Source organism: Nerophis ophidion, linkage group LG01, assembly GCF_033978795.1.
Source record: "Nerophis ophidion isolate RoL-2023_Sa linkage group LG01, RoL_Noph_v1.0, whole genome shotgun sequence".
In the NCBI taxonomy this organism is placed as follows: domain Eukaryota; kingdom Metazoa; phylum Chordata; class Actinopteri; order Syngnathiformes; family Syngnathidae; genus Nerophis; species Nerophis ophidion.
The window spans coordinates 71,579,896-71,598,059 of NC_084611.1; the positions used below are offsets into that span (position 1 = coordinate 71,579,896).

At 39.8% G+C, this 18,164-nt stretch overlaps 1 protein-coding gene across 2 annotated transcripts in view; it reads right to left on the reverse strand.

Annotated features, from left to right (window-relative positions):
* Nucleotides 1-3,417: 3,417 nt before the first annotated feature.
* Nucleotides 3,418-18,164, reverse strand: part of LOC133558949 (ras-related protein Rab-3D-like) — a 33,329-nt gene continuing 18,582 nt past the window's right edge. For both annotated transcript variants that reach the window (XM_061910152.1, XM_061910160.1), the window contains exons 3-5: nucleotides 12,196-12,314; nucleotides 11,997-12,121; nucleotides 3,418-3,718 (exon numbers count right to left, since the gene is read on the reverse strand). In XM_061910152.1, the coding sequence (XP_061766136.1) occupies nucleotides 3,531-3,718; nucleotides 11,997-12,121; nucleotides 12,196-12,314 (432 nt within the window). In that variant the 3' untranslated portion in view covers nucleotides 3,418-3,530. The remainder of the gene's footprint in view (nucleotides 3,719-11,996; nucleotides 12,122-12,195; nucleotides 12,315-18,164) is intronic.

Consider the following 18,164-nt stretch of genomic DNA (forward strand, 5'->3'; position numbering starts at 1 on the left):
TAAAGTTGGGCTCAAAAGTGTCCAATACAGCATCAACAAACACGTTTACGACAACAAAAAAAAAGACTTCAAATAAATAGAAAAAAAGGTCATACTGGATGATCGGCCTCATAACAGACTTGTTGTGAACCCTAAAAATGAACTTAGCTGAGTACCCGATAATATGGAAGGAGATGATTTTAATCTCAATAATTGTCTGTTTCTTTCCAGAAGGCACAAGTATTTCCACGGGCTCCTTCTTAGAAAAAAGACAGACATTATTTTCCAGAAGATCTATTCAACGCAATAACAACAATAAATTGGCCAAAATCAAAGCAAAATCCAATCAAATTAGTTTGTAGGTATAGAAATAGAAACTAAAAATATATATTTTTTCTTTTTATATTATTGCCGACTAAGAATTTGTGTAAATTTTGCTAATTACCAGTGAGGAAAATTAGGATTTGTTCTTTAAAATAAAAAATGTTCATATACATTTTTCTTCGTAGAGACAACGGAACTTGGGTTGCAATTTTGATATTGTTTGTTAAAAGTAAGTTTAATCCATCCATCAATCCATTTTCTACCGCTTATCCCTTTGGGGGTTGCGGGGGGTGCTGGCGCCCATCTCAGATGCAATCGGGCGGAAGGCGGGGTACACCCTGGACAAGTCGCCAACTCATCACAGGGCCAACACAGATAGACGGACAACATTCACACTCACATTCACACACTAGGGCCAATTTTAGTGTTGCCAATCAACCTATCAATCAATCAATCAATGTTTACTTATATATCCCTAAATCACTAGTGTCTCAAAGGGCTGCACAAACCACAACGACATCAATGGTAGGCCCACATAAGGGCAAGGAAAACTCACACCCAGTGGGACGTCGGTGACAACGATGACTATGAGAACCTTGGCGAGGACCACATATGTGGGCAACCCCCCCTTTAGGGGACCGAAAGAAATGGATGTCGAGCAAGTCTAACATAAAACTGTGAAAGTTCATTCCATAGTGGATCCAACACAGCCGTGAGAGTCCCCAGGTGCATGTCTTTGGAAGTGGAAGGATGCCGGAGTACCTGGAGAGAACCCACACAGTTACGTGGAGAACATGCAAACTCCACACAGATAGATCCCGAGGGCAGGATCGAGCCCAGGAGCTTCGTATTGTGAGGCAGACGCACTACATACTACGGAGCAGTATGTTTAATACTTTTTAAAATTTGTAAATGTTTAAGTGTGAATGTTGAAATTCGCTTATTGAAATTAAATCAATAGCCCCCCTGCTGCTTGCAGAAAGGTAGTGCATGCCATTTTGCATCAAGACAAAGTGAATAAATAACTTTAAATACTATAACATCTAGTAATAATAGGACCAACTGTTAGAAATAAATGTGTCTTTTATAGATTCAAATACACACATTTATTTGTTTACATTTTTGCAAACTAAGAATTTGTTTAAATGTTGTCAATGAGGAAACTTAAGATACAGTAGTTGAATAAACACAATTAAAAAAATCTGTGTATATAAATGCTTTTTTTATATTTACATTTTTGTTAGTAGAAAAATCTGAACTTAAGCTCCAACTTTTATTTTATTAGACCAAAAATATAAATGTTAATTGAATATTTTTAGTTTTTCAAATTTGGTTTTGTATCTCAGAATAAACCTGCCAAGAAACCGATTCAACACCACTGTACAATACAGTATGTGTAAGTGTGAATGTTGACCTTTGCTGATGGCAACTAAATCAACGGCACCCCTGCTGGTCTTAACCAAGTAATACATGCCATTTTGCCTCAATTGCTTTAAGACACTTTAAGTAGCTCTTCAGAAAACACTTGGATCTCCAAGTACCACCATAATGACCAATATTAAAATACATTGGATTAAAATATTAAATATTCATTAAAAAAGGCAGAGGTTTTACTTAACAAGTATATTTAATAATTATGGCCACTGTAACATTGCACGCAGTTTGAACAGTAACACCGTGTTTGAATATTTAATTAAGGGATTCTTTGGCGGACCACCAGTACCACAGTTTGAGAATTACTGTTTTAGGACAAAAGTAATAAACAAAATGAGACCCCCTTAGACTTTTTTCAAATGTCAGTATATTTTTGCTGTATTTAAGCTGTCATTTTGTTACTGTATGTTTCATTAAACATACTTTTTCCTAAGGTTTTTGTTAAATTGTTTCACAACTATACCGCCAAACAGGACATAAAAGTAAAATATAAAATCTTAGATTCACTTTTTGCTCAAATTAATTTCAGTCCAAAACAAAAATACCTGACATGTGTTTTTAATTTGAACCCTGTGAAGGCTTTTTGATCAAATGATGTAAGTAATTTTAATAAATCAGATCTCTGACATTATCTGATCAAAAGGCTTTTAAAAGGCTCAAAAAATATTACATGTTTGATATTTTTTTGGACTGAAGTTCAGTCACCATAATGCAAATTTTGTTTTTTTTAGTCATATTCTACATTTTCCTCCTGAATTAAGCATTTTCTAGCATACACAAATAGCATTGCTTACAATATCGATACTACAGTAGTAATGGCCATGAGATGAGACAAAACCAGTAAGAACATGTTGTTTAGTATTGTGCAGCAACACTTCATGTGTAGAGGGTTCTAATTTGGTTGAAAATTAATTTAGAAGGTAGGAAACTGTTTTTTTTAAAGCTGAAGCTATGAAAATATATGATTTTTAATGATGATTCCCATTTCACATAAATTAATTTATTGCGGTCATGTCCGGAACCAATTAACAGCAAAAAATGAGAGAAGGTAATACAAAAGTAATTAAAAGGAAAATCAAAAACCTAAAATACTTTTTGTCCTGCTTGGCTTTGTAGATAATCAAAACCGATAAGTCTATAACATGTCGTAATAAAAGTCAATAAACTTTGTATCATATATTACGTCATTTATTTCAAAAAGGACATGCTGCAAAGCGCTCACAAGTTTTTTTCCAAAGGCAATAATTAACGTGGCAGTCACCATTAACTATTTATTGATTTAAAAAGAAAAAAAAAAAAAAACATTCCATAAACAATACGAACTTCCTGAAACGTGTAAAAGCCCCCAGATACCTTGCATTTTTGTTTGAGGAGTTGGTTGTTTCCTCCTAGTGACGTCAGATGGCGACGGTCACAGTGACGCACTTTCTAAAAGCAGCCACAAGGCGGGAGCATTGCACAGGTAAATACACACGCTCAGGTTTTGTCCGTTTGTTTGCCTGCTACCACATAGACAGGGAATGTAACAAGAGGAGGAAAGGTCAAAGGCACATGTTCTCAAAGCAGCTCTTTGGCAAACTAGTGTAACAGTCACATTTCAAATGGAGGAAGCATAGGTACACAAGCGTTAGTATTCTGTGTGTGTGTGTGTGTGTGTGTGTGTGTACACAAGCGTTAGTATTGTGTGTGTGTGTGTGTGTGTGTGTGTGTGTGTGTGTGTGTGTGTGTGTGTGTGTGTGTGTGTGTGTGTGTGTGTGTGTGTGTGTGTGTGAGTGAACTGCCCCCGTTAATTATCAGCATGCACAGCCTCCCGGGATACTGCGGGGCGTGTCCTTCAGACCAGCTCCCTTGTGATTGGCCGAGGGAGAAGCATCGCTGTTGACGTTCTCGCTCAAATTCTCGCAGATGACGTCCACCAACTTGTCGAAAACCTGCTTCACGTTGACATTGTCTTTGGCGCTGGCCTCGAAAAATTGGAAGCCTAAAGGAAAGAGAGCATAATGCTGCAACAGTGTATACACACGCACGCACGCACACAGTATGTATGTATATACTGTATATATAAATATATATATATACACACACACACACACGATACATATATGCACATGAATAAATCCATATACATACACACATATATATATATATATACATACATACATATATATGTGTGTGTATATACTGTATATATATATATATATATATATATATATATACATATATATTTATACTGTACACATACACAAATACTGTATATGTACACATATTATATAAATGCATACATAATATATATATATATATATATATATATACATATATAGCTACTTACATACACATACATATACTGTGTATGTACATGTGCATACTTACACATATTTTTTTGCATACACATACATATATATTGTATATGTACATAAATGTGTATAAATATATATACATGTACATACATACATACATACAAACCCCGTTTCCATATGAGTTGGGAAATTGTGTTAGATGTGTTAGGGACGGCATGGCGCAGTGGGAGAGTGGCCGTGCGCAAACCCGAGCGTCCCTGGTTCAATTCCCACCTAGTACCAACCTCGTCACGTCCGTTGTGTCCTGAGCAAGACACTTCACCCTTTCTCCTGATGGGTGCTGGTTGGCGCCTTGCATGGCAGCTCCCTCCATCAGTGTGTGAATGTGTGTGTGAATGGGTAAATGTGGAAGTAGTGTCAAAGCGCTTTGAGTACCTTGAAGGTAGAAAAGCGCTATATAAGTACAACCCATTTATCATTTAGATATAAATATAAACGGAATACAATGATTTGCAAATCCTTTTCAACCCATATTCAGTTGAATGCACTACAAAGACAACATATTTGATGTTCAAACTCATAAACTTTATTTCTTTTTTTTCAAATAATAATTAAGTTGTAACACAGTGGTGAACATGCCCTTTCCCAACTACTTTGGCACGTGTTACAGCCATGGAATTCTAACTTAATTATTATTTGAAAAAAAAGAAATAAAGTTTATGAGTTTGAACATCAAATATGTTGTCTTTGTAGTGCATTCAACTGAATATGGGTTGAAAAGGATTTGCAAATCATTTCTTTTAAGAAAACTCAATAAACTGAGGAAACTAATTGTTGAAGCTTTGAAAGTGGAATTATTTCCCATTCTTGTTTCATGGAGAGCTTCGTCGTTCAACAGTTCGGGTTCTCGGCTGCCGTATTTTACGTTTCATAATGTGCCACACATTTTCGATGGGAGACAGGTCTGGATTGCAGACGGGCCAAGAAAGTACCCGCTCTCTTTTACCACGAAGCCACGCTGTTGTAACACGTGGCTTGGCATTGTCTTGCTGAAATACGCAGGGGCGTCCATGATAACGTTGCTTGGATGACAACATATGTTGCTCCAAAACCTGTATGAACCATTTAGCATTAATGGTGCCTTCACAGATGTGTAAGTTACCCATGCCTTGGGGACTAATACACCCCCATACCATCACAGATGCTGGCTTTTGAACTATCGCGCCTATAACAATGCGGATGGTTAATTTCCTCTTTGTTCCGGAGGACACCACGTCCTGTTTCCAAATATAATTTGAAATGTGGACTCGTCAGACCACAGAACACTTTTCCACTTTGCATCAGTCCATATTAGATGAGCTCGGGCCCAGCAAAGCCAGTGGGGTTCCTTGGTGTTGTTGATAAATGGGTTTGGCTTTGCATAGTAGAGTTTTGACTTGCACTTACAGATGTAACGACCAACTGTAATTACTGACAGTGGTTTTATGAAGTGTTCCTGAGCCCATGTGGTGATATCCTTTACACACTGATGTCGGTTTTTGATGCAGTACCGCCTGAGGGATCAACGGTCCGTAATGTCATCGCTTACGTGCAGTGATTTCCCCAGATTCTCTGAAGCTTTTGATGATTTTACGAACCGTAGATGGTAAAATCCCTTAATTCCTTGCAATAGCTCGTTGAGAAATGTTGTTCTAAAACTGTTTGACGAATTGGTGACCCTCGCCCCATCCTTGTTTGTGAATTACTTAGCATTTCATGGAAGCTGCTCTTATACCCAATCATGGCACCCAACTGTTCCCAATTAGCCTGCACACCTGGGGGATGTTCCAAATAAGTGTTTGATGAGAATTTCTGAACTTTATCAGTATTTATTGCCACTTTTCCCAACTTCTTTGTCACGTGTTGTTGGCATCAAATTCTAAAGTTAATGATTATTTGCAAAAAAATTTTTTTTATCAGTTTGAACATCAAATATGTTGTCTTAGTAGCATATTCAACAGAATACGGGTTGAAAATGATTTGCAAATCATTGTATTCCGTTTATATTTACATCTAACACAATTTCCTAACTCATATGGAAACAGGGTTTGTAAATAATACATGTATATTTATTTACATATACATAAATATATTGTATATGTACATGTACATACATACATACATATATATTTATTTATATATACTCATGTATAGACAGGGATATATTCATATATATATACACACACACACACACACACAAAAATACATACACATATATACTGTATGCATACACATTACATACAGTATATACATACAGTATAAACATGTTCATACAGACACATATATTTATATATACACATGAATAGACAAAGATATATTCATATATATATATACACACACACACATACATACACATATATATGCATACACATTATATAGTGTTGAAGTGAAGTGAATTATATTTACATAGCGCTTTTCTCTAGTGACTCAAAGCGCTTTACAGAGTGAAACCCAATATTTAAGTTACATTTAAACCAGTGTGGGTGGCACTGAGAGCAGGTGGGTAAAGTGTCTTGCCCAAGGACACAACGACAGTGACTAGGATGGTGGATGCGGGAATCGAACCTGCAACCCCCAATACTGGCACGGCCACTCTACCAACCGAGCTATACCGCCCCCCTACTATATACTATATATACAGTATACATTTATATACTGTATGTATATAAAGTATATACATACAGTATGTACATGTTCATAGATATGTATATATTGATTTACGTGTGCATATGCATATATATTGTATATGTAAATGTATACAAGTACATACTGACATATATATTTATTTATATATACGCACACTATATAAAGATGAATATATTCATATATACATACACACATGTACATATGTTATGTATATGCACATATATATATATATAATATATCATATATATATATATTATGTATATACACATATTATATATATATATATATATACACATATACATACATGTACACACATATTTATTTACATAGACATACATGTATTATACATGCACATGTATATACATAAATGTTTTACATATACATACATATATATTGTGTACGCACATATATACATGTACATACATACATACATCATATAAATATATTCATTGACATATATATATATATATACATACAGTATATTGTATATGTACATATATACATGTACATACATACATACATATACTGTATATTGCCATATATACATACATATATACATTGTATATGTACATACATACATATACAGACACATATATACATACATAAACATATATATATATATTTATATATATACATTCATAAACATGTATATATATATATATATATATATATATACATATATATATATACATATATATATATATATATACATATATATATATATATATATATATACATATATATATATATATATATATATATATACATACATACATACATAAATACATATATATATATATATATATATACATACATATATATATATATATACATATATATATATATATATATATATATATATATATATATATATATACATACGTACATACATAAATACATATCATCAAAGGCCTCCGTCAGTCGTAACGACTATGGATACTGCGCCAGTCCAGAGGTCAAGTTTAAACTCAGCGACAACGCCTGCTGTGGCTGATGAGTCCGATGTGGGAGAGGCAAACACGGCCGCATTTACTGCAGATGTAGCTGGAAGGCGCAACTGCAGGAGTGCTTGTCTTCCGCTTGGTTCTTTTTTCATTGGCTGTGGCATGGATCTTTTCCTCGCCAGTCTTCAGCTGTTTGTGAAGGACACTGCGCCATTTGCTGCGGCCAGCCGCTACTTCTTCCCAATGTTCAGTGTTTATGTCCAGGGCTTTCATGTCCCGCTTGCAGATATCTTTGAAGCGCAGTTTCGGCCGGCCAACAGATCTCTTGCCAGAGGCAAGTTCGCCATACAGGATGTCCTTTGGGATACGTCCATCCTCCATACGGCACACGTGGCCGAGCCAACGCAGCCTGCGTTGTCTGAGCAGCGTGAACATGGTAGGAAGACCAGCGCGTTGGAGGACTTGGGCATTCGTCACCTTGTCACTCCAATGGATGCCGAGGATGCGGCGAAGGCAGCGCATGTGGAAGGTGTTCAGTTTGCGCTCCTGTTTGGAGTATGTTGTCCATGTTTCGCTGCCGTAGAGAAGAGTGCTGACAATGCAGGCGTTGTACACTGCCATCTTGGTAGGAGTTGTCAGCTTCCGGTTCTCCCAGACGCGGGTTGTGAGGCGCCCTAGGGTTGTGGCAGCTTTGCCGATACGTTTGTTGATCTCACTATCAAGGGACAGATTGTCACTGATGGTGGATCCCAGGTAAGTAAATTGGTGTACTATTTTGAGTTGGTGCTTATCAATTGTGATGGCTGGTGGAGTGTCCACTTCCTGACTCAGCACATTGGTCTTGTTTAGGCTGATGGAAAGCCCAAAGTCTTTGCAGGCCTGGGAGAATCTGTCCATAAGGCACTGGAGTTCTGGTTCAGTGTGCGAAATGACGGCGGCATCATCCGCAAAGAGCAGGTCCCGGATGGTTGTCTCACGGACTTTGGTCCTTGCTTTAAGACGGGCTAGGTTGAAAAGTCGGCCGTCAGATCTTGTACGTAGATAAACCCCTTCTGTTGCAGTCCCAAAAGCATGTTTGATGAGCAGGGCAAAGAAGATACCGAAAAGGGTAGGAGCAAGGACGCAACCTTGTTTGACTCCGCTCTTAATGTGAAATGGGTTGGATATGCTACCCTCATACTGGATGGTTGCCTTCATGTCGTCATGGAAAGATCTAATGAGACTATGGAGCTTTGGAGGGCATCCAATCTTGGGTAGGATGCTGAAGAGCCCTTCTCTGCTAACCAGGTCGAAAGCCTTGGTCAGGTCAATGAAGGATATGTACAGGGGCTTATGTTGTTCCCTGCATTTCTCCTGAAGTTGGCGTAGGGAGAATATCATGTCCACTGTAGAGCGCTTGGCGCGAAAGCCGCATTGAGATTCCGGGTAAACGCGCTCAGCAAGAGTCTGAAGGCGCACAAGCACGACACGGGCATAGAGTTTTCCTACTATATTCAAGAGGGAGATGCCCCTGTAATTGTTACAGTCGCTCCTGTCGCGCTTATTTTTGTAAAGAGTGACAATCTTGGCATCTCTCATGTCCTGCGGCACGGCTCCCTCTTTCCAGCACTGGCAGAGGACATCATGCAAAGGCTGCAGGAGGGTGTCTTTACAGCGCTTGATGAGATCTGGGGGGATGCCATCAGTACCAGGTGCTTTGCCAATCGCTAAGCTGTCGATCGCTTTGTGAAGTTCAGCAAGTGTTGGTTCAGCATCTAATTCCTCAATGATGGGCAGCTGTTCAATGGCATCAAGGGCTGAGGCGACTACAGTGTTCTCTCTGGAGTAGAGTTCTGAATAGTGCTCTACCCATCTGTCCAACTGCTTGCCCTTGTCAGTGATAACTTCCCCGCTGGTGGTCTTTAGGGGGGCTGTTTTGCTCTGTGTTGGGCCCAGAGCAGCCTTTATGCCCTCGTACATCCCTCTGATGTTACCTGAGGTAGCTGCAGACTGGATGGATTCACTGAGTTGTTGCCAGTATTCATTGGCACAATGTCTTGCAGTCTGTTGCACTTTGCTTCTTGTAATTCTCAGTGCTTGCAGGGACTTCTCATTCGGGGAGCGTTTGTATTCAGTAAGGGCAGCACGCTTTGCTTCAATGACAGGGGTCATCTCGCTGGACTTGGCAACAAACCAGTCGTTGTTTATGAAGATCTTCCTCCCAAATGTTGCAAGGGCTGTTTTCTGAATAGCCTCCCTGAGGTGGCCCCATTTCTCGGAGGCAGAGTAGTGCTGGTGTTCTTCAGACAGGATGTTGTTGAGGGACTTGGCAAACTCTTCTACTTTCTCTGGAAGATGCATGCTGGTGGAATCAATGCGGGGTTTGCCTTTCTGTTTGGAGTTTTGAAAAATTTTTGGTTGTAGCTTGATCTTGCAACAGACAAGTGAATGGTCGGTGTCGCAGTCTGCGCTGTGGTAACTACGAGTAACGAGCACAAACTTGAGGTTGGCTTTTCGGATCAGGATCATGTCTAGCTGATGCCAATGCTTTGAGCGGGGATGGCGCCATGTCACCTTGTGCTGTGGTTTCATCTGAAAGTAGGAGTTGGTCACGCAAAGGTTATGGTAGGAACACAACTCCAGTAGCCGTTGCCCGTTCTCATTGACTTTGCCAACTCCGAAGTGTCCAAGACAGGAAGGCCATGAGTCATGGTCAGCTCCCACTCTCGCATTGAAATCACCGAGGATGAGGAGATGTTCCTTCGGGGGGATGTTCTTGATGACGTCATTCAAGTTGGCATAAAATGTGTCCTTAACTTCTGCTGTAGACGTTAGAGTGGGGGCATAGGCACAGACTAGGGTCACTGGGACATCAGAGGTGTGGAGATGGAGTGTCATCAGGCGTTCCGATCCTTTGTCACCTGGTTCAACCATCTTTAACAAGGTGTTCCTGACAGCGAATCCAACTCCATGCTCTCTGCGGTCTCCGGCACTCTTTCCTTGCCAGAAGAAGGTAAAGTCTTTCTCCTTGAGGGTTCCCGAGTCGGCTAGGCGGGTCTCTTGCAATGCAGCTATGTCTACCTGGAGTCTCAGTAGCTCATTGTTAATGACAGCCGTTTTTCTTGCATCACTGATGTGTTGGAGATCATTTGAGTGTCCGGGTGTCATAGTCCGGACATTCCAGCTTCCCAGTTTTAGGACTGGGCACCTGTTTTTCATACTTTGTTTCTTGCTTGGTGCAGGTCTTACAGTCTGCTTGTCGGTTTTACCTAATCCCCATGCACCCAATGAGGAAGGCAGACTGTGGCGGGACAGCACCTAATTGGCTGGGGGCTGCCCAGCTTAAGGCGGGCAGTAGCTGTCCAATGAAATTCAAGGATCTCTCCCACCGTCGGAAGCAACCCCTGGCGCTATGCTCTACGCCAATCGAGCATTGTAGCTTATAACCGGTAGACTGTTGCTTCCCGTTTGTTGTTTCCACGCTATGACACGAGGCTGGAGTGACCTCTCCAGGGCGCAAGCCAGGGCAGAGTAGTATGGAGGTCAAGCTGTTGCCCATGCAGCAGGACCCCCCTCTTCACACTGATGATGGATCCAAAGGAGCAGCAAGAGCTGGTACAATTTGGCACCAACAGTGTCGCAGGAGTTGCCAGTGCACCGCTGTAGCCAGCAGTGGACCACCTTAGGGACTCCGTCTCCTGATTTTTTCCTCAGGGTTTACTCCCGAAGCCTTCCCCAAGAAAGGTATACCACAAGGCAGTGGCGGTTTTGGATTGGAGTTTACCTTCTCCTAGATGGGTCACCTTACTGGGCTAACGGGTCCCATCTACCCATGCGGCAGGTTGTACTGGGTTACATTTTACCAGTAGCAGGGATAAGACCTGACCTGACCAAATACATATATATATATATATATATATACATACATATATATACATACATATATATATATATATATATATATATATATGTAAATACATCCAAAAATTTATTAAAGTCAAAAATAAAAATAAATAATGCAACAAAAACAAGAAGTATCTCAGACTTCTCTTTTGTAAAGTAAATATGTACAGCATATGTGGGCATCTATATCAACAATATGATTTGCTTTATCGGCCGGATAGGACATATTTAAATAAATAAGAAATTAATAAATTGTTAACATTGGTAGCGTTTCAATTTCAGTGGTCAGATTTCCTTCAAGCTTTGTCAAGTGTCCAGGTCATTTTTCAAAAAATCAAACAAACAAACAAAAAAAAAAACAGTTGAACTTAAAATCTACCACATGATGGCGCCATTGTAGTTCTTCCACACTAGAAAATTCCAAAAGGCGGGGCACACTGTGCACACTGACCTAGCTCCGTGGCGAGTCTCTGCGCATCTTCAGTGGGGACCTTTCTGTCTTCCTCCATGTCCAACTTATTGCCCACCAGCACCACCTGGGCGTTGTCCCATGAGTACGTCTTGATCTGGGTTCCCCTGGGACGCATATTGACATGTCTTTATTATGTGGATTGAGAATTTTGAGAGAAATATGAGATAAGGGTGAATACCAGTCTTGCACGGCGACGAAAGACTCCTGGCTTGTGATGTCATATATGAGGAGGAAGCCCATGGCTCCTCTGTAGTAAGCCGTGGTGATGGTCCGGTAACGCTCCTGGCCCGCTGTGTCCTGTAGACATAAACACCTCAATGGCAACTACGGTGCAAAGTCAAAAACTCCAACTTAGCAACTGTGCTATAATTCGGCCCATTTACAGTCTGTACAAAAGTGTACGGTAGCTAATTAACGGCACCTGAATAAACAAATCTACAAATAAACAAGTATATCAATAGTGTAATGTGTTCCTGGGTCGCTCGTTATTGTCCTTACTTTGTTTATATTAATTGAAACAATTTGTCACCACTTCTGTGGGCAACAAACACATACACACTACAGCTTCTATCGCAGTTTTAGGAATAGTCCTGGCATTTAAAAAAAAAAGACCAGTAAGAACTTGCATTTTAGTTTAATATGCAAATTGAAAATTGTTGTGGGGATGTTCTGATCTGGGTTCTATGCTTCCATGAGTACTGATCACATGCATTAACTGCAAATATTTTCATATATTTATGAGTGCTAGTGACGGTGTAACAATATTGATTCATCTGTTTAACACAAGCTCCTTGTTGATTTTTTTTAAATACAATTGCAAAAGCAAAACAAAGTCAATAGTACACACTATCTATCTACTATCACTGAAATTATTCCCGAGCGCGGCCACCGTTGCTGCTCACTGCTCCCCTCACCTCCCAGGGGGTGGACCAAGGAGATGGGTCCCATGCAGAGTGTAATTTCACCACACCTAGTGTATGTGTGTGTGTGACCATCAGTGGTACTTTTTTTATTCATTTAAATGCTTTGTTTTGTTTTTTGCCCTCAAAGCCCTGCTAAAACACTTATTGGGTGGCTTCAAGCAAGCTTAGTGATTAGGACATACTTGCCAACCCTCCCGGATTTTTCGGGAGACCACCGAAATTCAGCGCCTCTCCCGAGAACCTCCCGGGACAAATTTTCTCCCGAAAATCTCCCGAAATTCAGGCGGAGCTGGAAGCCACGCCCCCTCCAGCTCCATGCGACCTGAGTGACGTGTCGACAGTCCCACAATATAAAGAGCGAGTCTGCCCAATGACGTTATAACTGTAGTTTAATCGAGGGCGAGTTCTTGGTTTCTTATGTGGGTTTATTGTTAGGCAGTTTCATTAAAGTCCTCCCAGCCCGGTAATAACACACAACAACAGCAGTCACATTTTTTTAAAGCAGTTCGTCTGCCTAAACAACAATGTTGTGAACTTGTGACACTCTTAAACAGGACAATACTGCCATCTACTGTACATAGAATAGAATAGAATGTAGAATAGACAGAATAGAACAAAGATAGACATTTCAACCCTTAACTCAACAATGAGTAGATGAATGTTATGTGTGTGTATATGTGTAAATAAATGAACACTGAAATTCAAGTATTTATTTTATTCATATATATATATATATAGCTAGAATTCACTGAAATTCAAGTATTTCATATACACACATATATATATATATATATATATATATATATATATTTAATATATATATATTAAATATTTGACTCTTAACCACTCCCACCCCTCCCAAAATTGGAGGTCTCAAGGTTGGCAAGTATGGATTAGGTGCTCTTGGTTTACTCTTAATTGGTGTGAAAAAAGTTTTGCCTCGTCCTCCAGTGATAACACTACTTGATAATGATACTTATTATACCAAGAAATGCAGTTTATTTGCTGCAAAAGGAGGTGATTATTTTTAACTCAGGGAAGCGGCTCCACACTGTGTATGACGATGCACAATTGCTCACTTTCAGTTGAGTGAGCAAACAAAAAAATATATATAAATCATCTAGAGATGATCAACATTAAAAGGGATTAATCAGGAGGGGCCGATCATAAACATTTTCACGACAACTGGCCAATTGACTTGCACATCCCAAACCATGTGCCTAATAACACAGATGTGTGACATGCAGGCACATAAACGCTGCTAAAAACTGCTTTTTTATGCGCTCTCTGAATCGATCGGCGACGGCGCAGGTGTACCTAGTGTTGTGACCGGACGAATCTACACAATGTTCATAAAGTTTATTTTTGACTCTGTTTGGAAAAAAATTGCGATGACAACTTCAATATATATATATATTTAAATAGAGTACTTATTCAAACGATATATTATGATACTTTTGGAAAGGGTGGGGCGTGGTCATATTTGCAATTTGGTTATAAAAATGTACTCAAAATTCACACCAGAGCATGCCTAATACACATTTAGACAGGGAAGTGTTTTAAAGCAGTGGTCCCCAACCTTTTTGTAGCTTGATAATTTGTCCCGCGGCCCGGCGGGGGGGACTTTTTTGGGTTATGAAAAAGGGAGTTTTTTGGGGTTGGTTAAATAATTGTAAGTGTATCTAGTATTTTTTATGTTGATTTAATTTAAAAAATAAATGAAAATTTAAAAATTATTTAAAAAAATTTTGCGGCCCGGTACCAATCGTGGTTGGGGACCACTGTTTTAAAGGGACCCTATTATGCAAAACTAACTTTTCACACCTGTTGGTACCAGTTTTGTGTAATTTAAATACCTGTAAGTCCCAAAAAATTAAGATCAAACCATGGAGGCAAGGCAGAGATGTTTATAAAACAATCTTGCCTTCTTCAAAACTTGCTCCAAATGAGTAGTTTGGAATTTGAGACTTCAGTGACATATTTTATCTCTGGTACGTCAGCAGATAACTCCATATATTGTTTACCTGTAAAGCTATCAGCATGCAGTTGTAGTCCGAAGTTGTGGCCAATAAGTGATTCATTTTTCTCTATCCTCCTGTTGTGGGGCAGACTGGCTCTTACATGCACATGCATGCTAAAATCCTCCGCTCTTGCCATATCTAATTCAAACTTATATCTGTCAGTAGTGTCGCTATGGAAGCGCTAAAAACTACAACATGGCTGGGGTGGCGACGGGGTGAAAGGGGGTTTGGCTTTGACACGCAAATAAGACCGCCTTCAAAACGCCGCATTCTAAGAGACGGTCAGAAAGCGGCTTGAAGTATTCTATGCAACATTTGTATTAAAGCACCACTATTACATATTATGTTGACCACAAGGAAGTTAAAGGCCTACTGAAATTAGATTTTCTTATTTAAACGGGGATAGCAGGTCCATTTTATGTGTCATACTTGATCATTTCGCGATATTGCCATATTTTTGCTGGAAGGATTTAGTAGAGAACATCGGCGATAAAGTTCGCAACATTTGGTCGCTAATAAAAGAGCATTGCTTGTACTGGAAGTAGCAGACGATGTGCGCGTGACGTCACAGGTTGTAGGGCTCCTCACATCTGAACATTGTTTATAATCCTAGCCACCAGCAGCAAGAGCGATTCAGACCGAGAAAGCGACGATTTCCCCATTAATTTGAGCGAGGATGAAAGATTTGTGGATGAAAAAAGTTAGGGTAAAGCACTAGAAAGAAAAAAAAAGACAAAAAAAAGGCGAGTGCAGTGGGAGCGATTCAGATGTTATTAGACACATTTACTAGGATAATTTTGGAAAATCCCTTATCTGCTAATTGTGTTACTAGTGTTTTAGTAAGATTATAAAGTGATACCGGAAAGTCGTAGGGCTGCGGTGACCGCCGGTGTCTCTGAGAGAAGCCAATGGAGGAGCCAAGATCACAGCTGCTGCAGGAGGACGCTAACTCCGCACAAGTCTCCGGTAAGAGCAGACTTAATATCACAATTTTCTCTTCCAAAAACTTACTGGTTGACATGTGGTAGAGAAACATGTTCGCTAAAGCTTCACAACAAACAAAGACACACCGGCTGTGTTTCGGTTGCTAAAGGCAGCTGCAATTCACTGCTTTCCACCAACAGCATTCTTCTTTATAGTCTCCATTATTAATTGAACAAATTGCAAATGATTCAGCAACACAGGTGTCCAAAATACTGTGTAATTATGCGATTAAAGCAGACGACTTTTAGCCGTGAGTGGTGCTGGGATAAAATGTCCGCTCCAACCAATAACGTCACAAGCACGCGTCAACATAAGAGTCATCATTCCGCCACGTTTTCAACAGGAAACTACGCGGGAAATTTAAAATTGTAATTTAGTAAACTAAAAAGGCCGTATTGGGCATGTGTTGCAATGTTAATATTTCATCATTGATATATAAACTATCAGACTGCGTGGTCGGTAGTAGTGGGTTTAAGTAGGCCTTTAAATTTAAAGTACCACTGATAGTCACACACACACTAGGTGTGGTGAAATTACCCTCTGCATTTGACCCATCCCCTTGTTCCACCCCCTGAGAGGTGAGGGGAGCAGTGAGCTGCAGCAGTGGCCGCGCTCGGCGATCATTTTGGTGATGTAAACCCCAATTCTTGTTTTAAATGTAGAAATAAAATCATAATATAACCTCTTTGAAATATACAAACAACTTGTAGGTCAACTTTAAAACAAAAAAAGCCTCAAAACATTTTAACTGTAGCTGCGGCTAAATAAGGGATGTTCCGCTGCAACAAGCACAAAGAAAGCATGTGACCAGTGCTCCATTAACATTACACATTGTTAGTTTAAAGGCCTACTGAAACCCACTACTACCGACTACGCAGTCTGATAGTTTATATATCAATGAGGAAATATTAACATTGCAACACATGCCAATACAGCCGGTTTAGTTTACTATATTACAATTTTAAATTTCCTGTTGAAAACGTCGCGGAATGATGACGCGTGCGCGTGACGTCTCGAGTTGGAGGGGACCTATTAGCGCAGCACCACTAGCGGCTAAAAGTCGTCTGCTTTAATCGCATAATTACACAGTATTCTTGACATTTGTGTTGCTGAATCTTTTGCAATTTGTTCAATTAATAATGGAGAAGTCAAAGTAGAAAGATGTAGGAGGGAAGCTTTTAGCCTTTAGCCACACAAACACACGGTGTTTCCTTGTTTAAAATTCCCGGAGGTGAAGCTTTACTATGGATCAGAGCGGTCAAGCGAACATATATCCCGACTACATGTCAACCGGCAGTTTTTGGTGAGAAAATTGTGGAATTAAGTCGCCTCTTACCGGAGATCAGCAGAGCCAGCGTCCTCCTGCTGCCGTGACTTCTCTCGGCGTCAAAACACCCGTGGCCACACCCCTCCGGCTTTAAGGTACTCTTTAACTCACTAAAACACTAGCAGCACAATAGGCAGATAAGGGATTTCCCAGAATTATCCTAGTAAATGTGTCTAAAAACATCTGAATCGCTGTCACTTGCCCTCGTCTTTTTTATTTTTTCTAGGACTTCACTCTAAATTTCCTCATCCACGAATCTTTCATCTTCGCTCAAATTAACGGGGAAATTGTCGCTTTCTCGGTCCGAATAGCTCTTGCTGCTGGAGGCTCACATTACAAACAATGTGAGGATGTGAGGAGCACTCACACCGGTGACCTCATCGTCTCCTACTTCCAGTAAAGGCAGGGCTTTTTTATTAGCGACCAAAAGTTGCAAATGTTATCGTCGATGTTTTCGACTAAATCTTTTCAGCAAAAATATGGCAATATCGCGAAATGAAAAAGTATGACACATAAAATGGACCTGCTATCCCTGTTTAAATAAGAAAATCTCATTTCAGTAGGCCTTTAATGTTGAAAGTAGGAGTGTAATTGTGGTTGCTGTTTGCAGTGGTATGGCACCGCACTGCATTAACTTGTGGTTTTATTATTTGGATCCTCTCAAAGGAAACACAAACTTGGTAATCTCCACAAGCGAGGGTGAATGATTTATTGTGGACTCAAGTAAATCCCTCCTAACAGGAGACATTGTTGCACCACCCAAAGCATACCAGGATATACACTCCCTGTTTTTTGGCTTGGCCCCGTGGCCAACATCAATATTTCACAAATATGCGATTGTTATTTGTCTTCTTTATGTGTGGTCTGCTGGGAAACGTGTGCCATCATACGG